Here is a 14384-nt window from a genome sequence, read left to right as displayed (position 1 = left end):
TGGAGGTGGGAGATGAGGAGGATGTGGTTAGAAGGCAGATAACATATTGACATAATGCCTGCAGGCCAGAGTTGGGGCCCCAGGCCTAGTCACTAATGCGAGCTCCCACTAATGCGAGTTTTGAGGAAGCAAGTCAAAACTAAACAAGAACAACCCAGTTTTTCTTTTTGTTTTTTTGAGACAGAGTCTCGCTCTGTCACCCAGGCTGGAGTGCAGTGGCACAAACTTGTCTTGCTGCAACCTCTGCCTCCCAGGTTCAAGAGATTCTTGTGACTAAGCCTTCCGAGTAGCTGGGGTTATAGGCGCATGCCACTGCACCTGGCTAATTTTTGCATTTTTTAGTAGAGGTGGAGTTTTGCCATTTTGGCCAGGTTGGTCTCAAACTCCTGACATCAGGTGATCTGCCTGCCTCGGCATCCCAAAGTGCTGGGATTACAGTCATGAGCCACCACACCCGGCCACAATCAAGTTTATTTGTTCTGCGTGTGGCATTTTCAGTTAGTAAATACTTGCCGAATTGCCTTCTCTTGTGAAACACTTACTAAAATTTTCTGATCATTTTTTGGTAATATTTCGGTATTTTTTAAAGCTTTTTGTTTAATCAGCTTATAATTGTCCATGGGTATGTGGTTATTTGTCAGAAATAAACCTTTAAAATGCGGGACGGGGATGTCTTGTGGGGAGGGATGAAAAAGGAGAAATGGAGGAAGAAATCAATCAATGAGTACCCACATAATGATCATTTTGATCTATATAATTTACCTCATCTTTTTCTTTTTTACATAAAGTAGAAAAATATTCAAACAAGTCTGAAATGGAGCAAGAGAAAATACTCTTAACTCTGCCTCACAGGTAGACGACCATACTGAGTTTGGTATGTATTATCCCAGAGCATTTTCTCTGTGAGACCACAAGGAGTTAGTTAAATTGAGCACAAGGCAAATCACAACCAAACTTACCTTTGAAAACCCCTTAATTGTCCATACAGAGCAGTAAACAGTGTGGGCGTACTATGACTCAAGATTTCCAACACCGGGAGTGTTTTCCTCCAGCATTGAAACAGACTCCTCTTTCTTCAGTGGAGCACCAGATGCAGTTGTTGGCTTTCACTGGGCTCGTCTGGAGGACATGTCCACACTATGAGCTGTGGGTGTACACTGAGACCCAAGCTTAGGGCATATGCTCATTAAGTAAAATGGCTAGCGTTGAATCACTCAGCCAGTCTCTTTCCTTGCTCACTGCTGTAACTCTTTGTTAGGAAGACATTTGCTTGTAATTATTTAGCTGGCTCCCTTCCTTTAAGCTGCAGTTATGTTTTCACATCTCTGGTGATTTATTTCTTTGCCCATTCTTAGAGGAAAGTCTGTTCTTGTCTAGTTTTTTTTTTTTTTTTTTTTTTTTTTGAGGCAGGGTCTTGCTCTCACTCTGCCACCCAATGGCACCATCTTGGCTCACTGCAGCCTCTGCACCGCCCCATGCCACTGCCCCCCAGGCTCAAGCAGTCCTCCCACCTCAGCCTCCCAAGTAGCTGGGACTGTAGGCCTGCACTACCATCCTAGCTAATTTTTTGTATTTTTAGTAAAAATGAGGTCTCACCATGTTTTCCAGGCTGGTCTCGAACTCCCAAATTCAAGCCATCTACCCACTTGGCCTCCCAAAGTGCTGGGATTACAGGTGTGAGCCACTATACCCGCTCTTGTCCAGTATTGAACAGAGATTCTGATTTTCAGTTCTAATATTTTTCCTTTTCTATCCATGACTAAAAGATTTGCTCAGTTATGATCTTGCTTTGCCTGTTCAATGATCCAGCAGCAGCCTCGAGGATGTTAAGAGGTGGGAGTCCAAGTCAGGTCCCTTCCTTCCCACATGTTTCCAGGCATAAACCAGGTAGGCTGTGCCCTGTTCTTTTTCTGGCCAGAGTTAAGTGTATTGCACAGTCTCTGCTTGGTATAGCAACGTTTCTTTCTGGGTTCTGCTGAGATCTCTTCCCTTAGCTTTCTTAGTGAGATATTAAAGGTTGTGCTTCTTTTAGGTCCCTGTATCAACTCAATATTCTACTTTATTTCTTGAGACAGGGCCTGGCTCTCTCACCCAGGCTGGAGTGCAGTGTGCAATCTTGGCTCAAGCGATCCTCCTACCTCAGCCTCCCTCTGGAGTAGCTAGGACTACAGGCACGTGCCACCATGGCTGGCTAATTTTTGTAATTTTTCTAGAGACAGGGTTTCACCATGTTGGCCAGGCTGGTCTCTTAACTCCTGGACTCAAGCGATCCTCTGCCTCGGCCTCCCAAAGTGCTGGGATTACAGGTGTGAGCCACCATGGCCTGCATTAATTAAACATAGGAAGCCTTTGACTTTATGGTGTGATTACATCACATTTGTCTACATCAAGTTGTATTCTGGATTTTATATCCCTGTGATCAGGAATGCTGATGTTCAGCCATTCATCTATAGTTTATGAAGCATTTTAAGCAACGGCAATGTCTTAATCATATTTATGTTATGAAAAGATAATTCTGGGTGTGATGTGGAGAATGCATCCCCTTTAGGCCCCCTGCAATCCAAAGAAACCAGTTAGTACAGTATGTATTAATCTAGGCAAGAGTTATGGGAACTTTGATTTGGGTGGTGATGGTAGAGAGGAGGATAAATGGATGGATTTGGGAGTCAGTGATGAATTAGATATCGGGGCAAGGTGAAGAAGAGGGGAGAGTTGAAGATGACTCCCAAGTTTCTGACGTGTAATAACATCAGTAGTGGTATCGTTACTTGAAACAGGGAACAAGGAAGGGATACCAGGCACTAGGGCAAGATCTTGAGTTAGTTCTATTTTAGATGTATTCGATTTGAGGTACCCTGAGACCTTACAAGTGGAGACATTTGAGACATTTTGAGAAGGCTGTTACTCAAAGGTACTGATAAGGCCTGGGAGAAAAGAACTGGATTAGAGATAGGAATCTATGCGCCATCTGCATTTAACTGTTAATTAAAGCTGTGAGTGTATATGAGATCACCGAAGAGTCTAGAGAATGAGAAGGAGGCCTAGTACCCTGCCTTGAGGGATTCCCTGTGTTTAAATGGCCTACGGTGAATAAGGCAAAAAGGAGACAGAGAAGGAGCAACCAGAGAGTTAGGAGGGCAAATAAGGATGGTGAGTCACAGAGGACTGGAAGAATGGTTTTTAGGGGAGGGTGTAATCAGCAATTTCAAATCCTGGGGAAAGTTCAGGTGTAGTATAGACACAAAATTGTGTTTAATGCTATGCAGGTCATTGACTAGAGCCAAAAGAATTGGGCTGAAGAGTGAATGAGGAAAAAAACATGCACCATGGTAAATACAGGCAAATGTTTTGAGAGATTTAATTATGAGGTGTGGGTAGTAGCTGGGAGAGGGTTGTAGAATCTAGGGAGGGCTTATGTGATTTTGTCAAGTGGAATCTTGATCAAGTTTTAAACTGATAGGGAGAAATTAGGCGAGGGGAGGTTGACTCTATGAGGAGATGAGGTAACAGGCAGGCTGAGTTCCTAAGAAGGCATGGGAATGGGGAGATCCAAAAGTAGGCGAGGATTAATGTAGGTGGTGAGTGCTGTGTCAGCTGGTGAGGGAGTTCCAGTCGATGACAGCATTCAACTCAGAAGTACAATAAATACCTTTTTTTTTTTTTTTTTTTTTTTTTTGAGACAGGGTCTCCCTCTGTCACACAGGCTAGAGTGCAGTGGTGCAATCATAGGTTCCTGCAGCCTCAACCCCCTGGCCTCATCCTCAGCCTCAGCCTCCTGAGTAGCTGAGACTATAGGCTTATGCCACCACACTCAGCTAACTAATTTTTGTCTTTTTTAGAGATTGTTGCCCAGGCTGGTCTCGAACTCCTGGGCTCAAGTGATCCACGTGCTGCAGCCTCCCAGAATGCTAGGATCCCAGGCATCAGCCACCACACCCAGCCATAAATATCTTTCTAATTGTGTTCCTGCCTCTCTCTCTTTCCTTCCTTTTTATTCCTTGAAAAGTAAAAAGGTCAGAAAACAGCTTTATTAAGATGTAATTCACATGCCATCTAGTTCACCCATTTGAAGGATACAATTCAGTGGTTTTTAGTTTATTCGCAAATATCTGTAACCATAACCACAGTCAATTTTAGGACATTTTGTTACCTCACAAAGAAATCCGAATATACTCTTCATTCACCCCCCTTCTTTCTTATTCATCTTTTGCTGTCAGTAGAATATGGTCTGGATTCACACTTAAAATCATATAATGATTTCAAAGAAAAGTATAAACTTAGGTACATGAAGAGTCGTTAAGAGCTTTAAAACTTTGATCTAACCAGAGAAGCGAAGGAAGCCCAGGCCTGCTGCTTAGGTTCACTGGCTCAGAATCAGTAGATAATACATTCACAAAACCTATTAGGTATCAGATTCTTCCTGTCAAAGAGAATCATCTGAAGAATAGAGATAGTAAAATGGAGTGGAAAATGCAACACTTGCAGATAGATTGTAAGAGAACACCTACTATTGCTAAATGATTTTGCTCTTGGCCCAGAAAAATTACATTCTGGGTTACTGAATTTGCAGATGGGATGATGAGCTACCTTCAGAGATCTCTAAGACATTACCAAGAATAAAGTAGTAACAGCAGACTGGAAAAGGTAGACTCGGCTTAGCATTGATACTGAGTATGGTTTCATAATGAGATTATTAGGAGGATGATTTATAAGCATTTAGAAAAGAATGTTTTATTCAGTAGATATTAGGGTAGGCAATAGTAAAAAGTCAGACCAAATAACTTCGTTTTATTTTCTCATGGTCAAGAAATAGGAAAGAAATAGTATAATTTTAATCAAAGTATTTGACAAAAGACCTTTTGAATATAACTTGGAAATAGTTGCATATATACATGACTGAGCAGCCCTGCCCCGAGATTTGTAGTAGATCATTACTGAAAGGAGCACAATGATTCAAAGTCATGATGATGGGCTATTTATGCATCATTTCTTTCCAGCATTTTGGTCATTGATTGAGGCAGGTCATGGGAGGCATGCATATGAGATTCTCATATGATACAAATGTGAGAGCAGTAGCTAATACATTGGATGGCCATCAGAATCCAGAGTTACCTCCATAATCTTGAATGATGGGCTGATAATAAGATTAAATTAAACAGAAGAGTTACAGTCTTCATTGCAGTGTCATTCACCCCAGTTTAAGAATAACATTTGGAAAGACCTGTCTTTACTAATCAGTACCTGTGAAAGCCAAAGATTTTTTGTTCACTGTAAGCTCTCCCTGAGTCAGTTATACAGTGTAATTGCAAAAATTCTTAAAAGGTAGCCTTGGGCTACCCTGACATTTGTAATGGAGGAGTGGCGGTCTCGTGTCCTCTGCATTGTACCATTCTAGATAGGGCTGAAATGTTAGCTCTGCCTTTCTTAGGAGGTTAATCAAAGAACCTGTGGGGAGGTTTTCTGAAGAAGATGACAATTTAGGGAATTTAGGCAAGCTGCCTTCAAATACAAGATTTATGTGGAAGAAAAGTTAAAATATTGCCTGATCTGCAGCATAAACCCAAGGCCAGCCGACAGTGTAGTGAAGCAATGGTCGTCTGATTATAAATTTGTCTAACACTCTTTGATTCTGAATTCTGCTAATCGTGCATTACTGGAAATATTTGAGGTAAAGCAATGTGATTTGGTAGGAAGGTTAGAAGGTTACGTAACCTGAGTACCATGAAACTATATGATCCTCTAAGTACTATTAAATGCTTAGGTTTTGTGAATCTGTGCAAAGTAATCTCCCTGAAGTACATTTCTGATCATAAATGCTTCAGTTTATATAAGTTTTTATAGCTTTTATGTTACATCTCTTTAATACTCTACTTGGGTCTCCTTTGTTAGTTTATTAGCTATAAAACTTTTTGTTTTGGGGTTTTTTAAGTGGTTGCTTTTAGGGCTTATAGTATACACCTTTAACTTACTGTAGTCCATCTTCAGGAAATGTACTACTTCAGCTACTATAAGAACCTGATAACAGTATACCTGTATGCCTCTATTACCCCTCTTTGAGCTATTGTTACCATATGTTTTTGTTCTACTTATTTATAACATCAGAATACATTGTTATTTTTGCTTTAAAGAGCCATTTGTCTTTTAAATAATAGGGAAGTTTTTGTTTAATATTTACTCACATTACTATCTCCATTGCTTTTCATTCCTTTGTGTATTTATAGATTTCATCTTAAATCATTTTTCTTCAGCCAGTAGGACTCCCTTAAATATTTCATGAAGTACAAGTCTTCTGGTGATGAAATTTTTCTACTTTTCTGTGTCTCAAAAACTTTTTATTCTGCCTTTGTTTTTGAAAGATATTTTTGCTAGGTATAAAATTCTAAGATGACAATTTGGTTGTGTTTTTCAGTATTTTAACAGTGTTCCCCCACTATCTTTTGACTTGCATCATTTCTGTCAAGAAGCCTGTTGTTCTTTAATTCTTTGTCCATAATATTTTTTCCTCTGGCTACTTTTAAGATTCTCTCTTTATCACTGAATTTAAGCAATTTGATTATTCTATAACTTGGTATTGTCTTCCTATTTCTCATGGTTGGGATTTTTTAATGTTTTGGCTCTGTGGAATTATAGTTTTTATTAAATTTGGAAAACATTCATCCATTATGTCTTCAAATATTTTGTCTGCCCTTCCATCTCCTTTGGGGACTGCAGTTACACATCTGTGAGATTGCTTAATGTTATCCCCTAGCTCACTAATGAGATGTCCTTTTTTCCCCCAAGTTTCATTTTAGATAGTTTGTAGGCTCTCTGTGTTTACTAAGAGAGAGCCTAAAAACTATCTAAACTTTGTGTTACTATTCTTCTGTACTATCTAATCTGCTATTAATCCCATCTGGTGTAATTTTTATCTTAGACCTTGTAGTTTTGTTTCTAAGTGTTTCGTTCAGGTGTTTTTTATGCCTTTTTTTTCTCTTCTTAACACGTTACATTTTTCTTGAACGTATTGAATACAGTAGTAGTAAATATTTTAATGTCCTTGTTGAGTAATTCTGCCTCTGTGCCATTTCTACAGCTGTTTCTGTTGGTTAGTTCTTCTCATTATTATTAGTCATGTTTTCCAGTTTTGGTCCTTTCCAGGATTGCTGTTAAGCTTTGTTGGGCAGGACCAGAGCAGGGTTTGACCAAGGATTAATTTTGTGTAACTACTGAGGCAAAACCCCCTGAGTACTTGCTTGATGACTGATGAATATGAGGTTTTCCATTAGGCTAGTAGGAAACGAGCTATTTCCAGGCCTGTGTGAGTGCCAAGGTCCTGATCCCTAGCCTTGGCTACTTTCCTTACACATGTGATTATCAGTACTCAGTTGAAGACATGAGTGGGCTCTGCAAGTCTCTGCCATGCTCTTTCTGTGCAGCTCTCACCTCTCTGCCACTCTGCCCTGTAATCTGTAGTCTTCTCTGCCTCCCTGGGTTGCCAGCTCTGCCTCTTCAATTCACGGAGACCACCTCTTCTGGCTGGCTTCCCCCTCCCTGTGCTGTGGCCTAGCAAGAAACTGGGGTAATTATGAAGTTCCCCTCATTTGTTTCCTTCTCTCAGTGATCGCTGTCTTGTGCTGCCTGAAGTCCAGTATTTAAAAGTCATTGTTTCGGCTAGGGACGGTGGCTCACATCTGTAATCCCAGCACAAGTTGGGCAGAGTGCTTGAGCCCAGGAGTTTGAGACCAGCCTGAGCAAGATGGCAAAACCCTGTCTGTACTGAAAATACAAAAATTGGTCTGACATGGTGGCACACCTCTGGTCCCAGGTATCCAGGAGGCTAAGGCAGGAGGATTGCTTAAATCCAGTAAGTTCAGACTGCAGTAAGCTGTGATCATACCACTGCACTCCAGGCCTGGGTGACAGTGCGAAACCCTGTCTTTAAAAAAAAAAAAAACAGTCGTTTCATATCTCTTACCCTACGTATTAGTCTTTTGCATGGGGAATGGTAAATCTGGCCCTTATTCCTCTGTCTTGAGCAGAAGTAGAGGCTCTTTAATGACTTATCTATCACTAGCACCTTAGCTTTGCACTCAGCCATTTTCTGCTCACTCTCCTTTATTCCCGCCACATCTTTTCTGTGATAGGCCGTGTACTTTCCCTTCTCCCTCATCTCTAGCTCATGCCATCTTCAAGTATTGTCAGAATCTCTTCATTCTTGGGGATTAGCCCACTTGCCACTTTGGTGATGTTTGTCTCCCGCTTGAGGAACTGAAGCTTTCTCCCTGTTTTGTTTCTGCCGTACATAAACATGGTTTTCAGTGTTTTGGCTGTCTGTGTTGTGCACATGCTGGCCTTCCTGTGGAGTATGCATGCCGGTCCCCATGTGCACGCGTGTGTAGCACTCAGCCCCTGAGGGCAAGGATGGAGCTTGCCCACTCTGCTTCTTGTTCATAGGTCCATGGGTCTATAATATAGAGGGGTGATTTGACAAATGTTGATGTGTTATATGTTTGTTAAAATGAATTGTTTTTTTCCTCTTCCCCAATCCCTCTCTCTAAAATTAGGCTACAGAAGAAGTTTCCAAAAATCTGGTTGCCATGAAAGAAATTCTGTATGGCACAAATGAAAAAGAGCCTCAGACAGAGGCAGTGGCTCAGCTTGCTCAAGAACTCTATAATAGTGGGCTCCTTAGCACCCTGGTAGCTGATTTACAGCTCATTGACTTTGAGGTAAGAAATCTGTTTCTTATTTTTTAAAAACAGTATCCTATTTATAATCCTTTTCCATACGTTCTCTCTTTTGGAACATCTTAAGATTCCTGTTGGGCTCTTGGCTCAAGGTTACTGACCTCGAATGTCAGCATGCCTGGGCTGCCTGCCTAATTAGCAGAGCAAAGCCAGGTACCCAATGGTGTTTCAGGCTTGGGACAGGGTTCCTCCCTCTGTTTCATCACATTGGATGTGGAGTTTCTTAGTCATTATGCCCTTTCATTTAGGTTGTATTTAATAAGCAGCTGCTCTTTAGATCACTGTAGTGTTCTGATAATTCACTGGCCCTTGGCTTTCAAGGAATAAACAATCTAAAGACAACTATAAAATATTAGAATTTCAGAGGTAGATACAGTCTTAGAGAACATCCAGTTAAGTGTTTTCTTTACCTGCTAATTCATTATAACCAGAGATCATGTGTATTTCATTTACTTAGCACTGCTTTTACATTTTAAATTAGTATAATACTTAAGTGGCAGGAGATTTTATATACAGGTCTGCATTTCTGGCTTCTCTTGAAAAATTTGACTCCAGCAATATTGGGTCTGTAGTCCTACTTGGCTCTTCACCTAGACCAGAGTAGCAACACAGGGCATCCACACTTGTGTTTGCTGTAGACGGCACAGCTTACTTCTGTCTCAGGGCCCATTTGCGTTTCCTGCCCAGCCTGGTAGGCATTTGAGATTGTTGCCCAAGTTAATACAGTTGGATCACGCCATGTTAAATATTTAGTGAATTTGACAATGAGAGTAATGATCCTGGATACCATCTGAGTAGTCGAGACGCATATATGGTCATGAAGCACTGTGGCATGGCCATCCCTCTTTAACTCTTTGTCATCCGTGTGCTTTGTTTTAAGCCCCAGTGTTTGTCAGCCTGAGTGAATGGATGTCTGTACAGGTGCTTGAAAGACAGGCACATGTTCCAGGGGAGAAAGTGACAGACGTACAGCCAGATTAAATTTTGGAAAAGGTTGAGCGGGTATGGTTCATAAGTTGAGTTTAATACTGATAATAAAAGAAAATAAAATTTTTTTTCTGTCCTACTATAGAGCAGATAGAACTGCAATATTTCCATTTATATAGCTGATTTCATGTATTTTTAATAATGTATCAAATTCCAAAAGCAATTTGTATTTCCTCTGCAAAGTTGGGGATGTAGTGGAACATCTAGGCTCCTTCTCCTTTGTCTGCCTCCACCTGACCTGGACGCTGAATTTAATGTATGTCAACTTAAAAGACAAGTGTGCCCTTAAGGCTGAGTCTTAGAGATTGCCATTACTGCTCCTGAGCTAGCTAGTGCAGGATGATCTCTGTGCTTTAGGTATATGCTGGAAAGCTAGCATTTCACTCACTCTCCTATGGGCTTGTTGGCCTTGTAACAAGTGGCGGTTCAGAAACACCGCTTGAAGTCCAGTTCTCTCCATTTGTTAATTTCTTGTGCAGGTTTCTGATTCTAAGATTCACTGGATACTTAGTGCCTTCATTATTAATCTATATAAAGTCTTCCCTACATAGGCCTAGTTTAATTGGGAAATAGATCTACTTGCCATTAAAGCTCAGCTTTATACAGACTTAATATAGAGGCAGAGTATATTTTCCTTTCCTTCCATCACTATAAAAGGAAAGCACATAAAATGTTCCCAATGTAAGCATCTTATTTGAAGCTGCTTGTTCCATTTGGTTGGAATGTGTTTTGTTTCTCATATCAGAGTCAGCATGATCCTGAGAGTTAGAAATGGTTGAAATTTTATGTGGAATATAGTCAACACCTTTGTCAACACATTGTTCATGTTAAAAGTAGTATGCTAGTAAACTTAGAATTTGGAATTACAAATGAAGAGATAAAATAATGTCTATGAATGTGTTAAGGTCATATTCAGTCATAACAATAAATACAATCACTTTTTTCGAGTTCATTTGGGAGGGTGAATGGGCATTTTGATGTTTAGTCAGGAAAATATGTTAATGATTGTATTCCTAATAGGGCAAAAAAGACGTGGCTCAAATTTTCAACAATATTCTCAGAAGACAAATTGGTACAAGAACTCCTACTGTTGAATACATCTGCACCCAACAGAATATTTTGTTCATGTTATTGAAAGGGTATGTACAATGTAATAAAATTTGTATTCTTAGTTGAACATAAAGGAAAGGTTACCTTGGGAAAAAAGCAGGATGCTGAACGTGGGAAGCATTTTCTCTGTAATTGAGTCAGATAATTTTTCTACAGATTTTGAACACATTTTCCTCCTTGAAATTCAATCTGTGAACTAAATTGAATTTGAAAATACCCTATAGATGGGCGCTTAGAATTAGGTGAATTCTGAGCTTTTAAATTCACAAATTCAGCATGACTGAAGGAAAAAAAAACCCTCTGTGGTCTTATTTCTGTTCTCTAGGATTTTAAAAAGTAGGAATTCATTGAAGTATCAGTTAAGTTATATATTGAAAGACATCTCCTTTGGACATAATATGCACACCATAAGGCAGTAAAAGCCTGATTTCTCTACAGCTTTACCTTGTTGAGTCAGCAAAGTACATGTTTATGAATTAGTGCCCTTTGATTTTTACCTCTGTGTGTCCGCTTACTAATCCGTATAATTTGGCAATTCACAATGCATCTTCCTGGAATTACTACTGGTCTAAGCAGGCATTAATGTTTGGGTGGTCTTGTCAGTTTAAAAGCAGAGAAAAGCAAAAAAGCCTAAAGACTGAACCATAGAAACAAATGCCCTTCTCCCTCATCCCTGAGCCTTCTTGACTGGCAAGGTAACCTGCTGTTTCCCACCAGAGTCGTGTGCCAGCCCAAGTATGGTGTGCGTCTGTTTGTCCCAGCATTGGTGGGGTCTGTTCTGTTAAGTTGGTGGGCAGGCTTGTTCCTGACATGACCACTGGCGTGAATCAGCTTGCTGTCCTCCTCCTGGCTTTATAGCTTGCCTCAGTCTGATTCACATCTCTGCGGTTTAACACTTCCCCCAAGTTCAGACTTGTTTAGACAAAGCGTGAGTCAGTGCCTGTGTTGCACGTCAGCATTCTGCTTCCCTCTTTCTCTTTCTAACCATCTGTGTTACTTCTTCAGATGTTGGGCTACAGAACTTTTGGCATCTAACTTTTTGTTGTATCAATTCAGAGTTGTATGTGTAAACATGTAGTGGGTAGTGTGAAACTTTGGTGTTCTCAGAGCAGCTTTCAGGTGCCTTTGTGTATTTTTAAAGCCCATATTTCCTTTTCCATAGAAACCAGTGATTATTCAAATCAATATATTAGTTAGCTGCCGATATTTTCACCTGAGAGTAATCAGAGGCATGATATGAATGTTGTTAAATGGCATGTAAAGCAAGACTTTTGAGATACAATTTACAGTTTGGATTGAGATACAATTTACAGTTTGGAGCTCTCACCTACGCTGTCCAGGGCAGATACTTCCAGCCAGGAAGTAGCATGGAGAATGCAACTGGTGGATCAACCAGAAACCCCGCCTACTACCTTTGTTGTGAAAAATGTACATACAACTAGAGGGAATAATGTGACATACCAGTTACTACCCTAAACCCACTTCAATAGTTGTGAATATTCTGTCATTCTTGTTCCTTGCCTCCTTTTTCCTCCGACACATGACATCACCTCAGTATGTGTCCCTAGTACACAGTACAAAAACACAGTATAACACAGTTACAGTACCATTTGCAAACCTGATGTCTATTGCCCAATTTTCAGATTTCCTCAATTTTCACAAAAAGAACATTTCACAGTTAGTTTATTTAATATTAGTTCCAGGCTGAGTGTGGTGGCTCACGCCTGTAATCCCAGCATTTGGGAGGCCAAGGCGGGTGGATCACTTGAGCCCAGGAGTTTGAGACCAGCCTGGGCAACATGGTGAAACACTGTCTCTACTAAAAATACAAAAATTAGCTGGGCGTGGCAGCGCACACTTGTAATTCCAGCTATTTGAGAGGCTGAGGCACAGGAATCACTTGAACCCATGAGGCAGAGGTTACGCCTCCAGCCTGGGCATACAGAGCAAGACTTGGTCTCCCAAAAAAAAGGTTCCAAGCAAGGTCCACAAACTGAATTTGGTTAATAGAACTCTGAGCTCTCTTTTGATCTATAATAGTTAATATTATGCCATTTCTTTGTTGAAGCCTGGATTGCCTGTTTTATAGAAAAATCGTATATTTTCTATTTTAGACTTGCATTTCTGTTGTTTCTGAACGTGTTCCACTATCTGCTATTGATTTAAGTGGTGGATAGTTAGATCTGGCTTTTTTATTAGATTCAGATTCACTTTGGTGGGGGTGAGATGGGGGGAACTTGATGGATGGTGCTGTGTGCTTCATATCGGGTGACACGGGTTATCCCATTTCTGGTGATGTTTGGATTGACCAGTGGATGTAGGTATTGTCAGTCTGTAATCTGCCCATTACAAAATTCTTGTTGACCTTTCACTGATGGTTTTAGTTTCCATTGAGGATCATTGCCTAGGTTCAGAATGGCAGTGTCCCAATTGTGTTATTTCTTCTTCATGTGATTGTTTATATAAAGAAGAACCCTTCCTTTTTTTGATGACTTAGTTATCTCAAGATATTATCTCATTTTTTAGTATAATCGGGTATTAGTTTTTGTATAATCAGTTGGTGACATGGCCACTTCCTTAGATAAGTATTGAGTTGTTTTAAGGGTCATTATAAACTCGTTTGTTTTTTGTTTTGTTTTGTTTTTAAAGACGGGGTTTCACCATGTTGGTCAAGCTGGTCTTGAACTCCCGACCTCAGGTGATCCGCCCACCTTGGCCTCCAAAGTGCTTGGATTACAGGCGTGAGCCACCACGCCCGACCTTAAACTCAAGTTTTTTTAAAAAAATATATTTGATATGTCTCGATCCCTTCCAGTCATTAGTTTCTTGTGTCCAGATCACCCCATCTTTGGCTATTGGGAGCTCCTTGAAGCTGGCTTCTGTGTTCTTTTGGCAAGACCCCATCAGTTTGTGGTAGCTTCCTTGCTTTCTGGCGTAGGATAACCATCTTGCTCGTTTTGTACGAGTCCTGCCAGACCTGGAAACAGCTGTTTCTTCAAGGAGCCCTGTGAAAAGCATTTTAAGATTTTTGTACTTTTGTTGATTAATTTAAACTGCTTCCATATAATGTGATTATCTTCTTAAGCTTTAAGTACTTCTGTGTTAGATATTTATTTGGGGGGCTATGCATTTGAAGTCTTACTGCTAGTGTTAGACTACATTTGGGGGCAATAGGATTTTTTTTTAACTGGCATTTTACATGTTAATGTGCTGCTCACTCTAGTGCTCATAGGTTATACAGCATAACTGTTTGCCTTGTACTTATTGGTTTATGGTTTAATCATTTAGACAAGCTTGACAAGCCTCCATCAAAACCTGCTCAACTTGTTGTACCAAACTATCTTACCCTTGTCCTTCCTGCCTGCTAAAGATCAGCAAAGATGACTTGTATGATCAGCCATTTTGTGAGCAGGTATTTCCATCAAGTAAGAGCCGGTCAGCACACCAGCTTCATCCCTCTACTGATGCCAAGGAGTATGTGGTTTATCTTGTTGAGTGTCTATGATGAGCATATGTGTAAGAGGATACTACTACTAGATAACAAGTTAGTACCGCAGGATT

At 40.4% G+C, this 14384-nt stretch overlaps 1 protein-coding gene across 2 annotated transcripts in view; it reads left to right on the top strand.

Annotated features, from left to right (window-relative positions):
- Positions 1 to 14384, top strand: part of CAB39 (calcium binding protein 39) — a 102491-nt gene that overhangs the window by 67718 nt on the left and 20389 nt on the right. For both annotated transcript variants that reach the window (XM_032277948.1, XM_032277949.1), the window contains exons 3-4: positions 8544 to 8708; positions 10734 to 10852. In XM_032277948.1, the coding sequence (XP_032133839.1) occupies positions 8544 to 8708; positions 10734 to 10852 (284 nt within the window). The remainder of the gene's footprint in view (positions 1 to 8543; positions 8709 to 10733; positions 10853 to 14384) is intronic.

The sequence above is a fragment of the Sapajus apella genome, unplaced genomic scaffold (genome assembly GCF_009761245.1).
Source record: "Sapajus apella isolate SASKATOON/1434 unplaced genomic scaffold, GSC_monkey_1.0 scaffold10, whole genome shotgun sequence".
In the NCBI taxonomy this organism is placed as follows: domain Eukaryota; kingdom Metazoa; phylum Chordata; class Mammalia; order Primates; family Cebidae; genus Sapajus; species Sapajus apella.
This window is presented reverse-complemented; position numbering and strand designations above follow the sequence as displayed.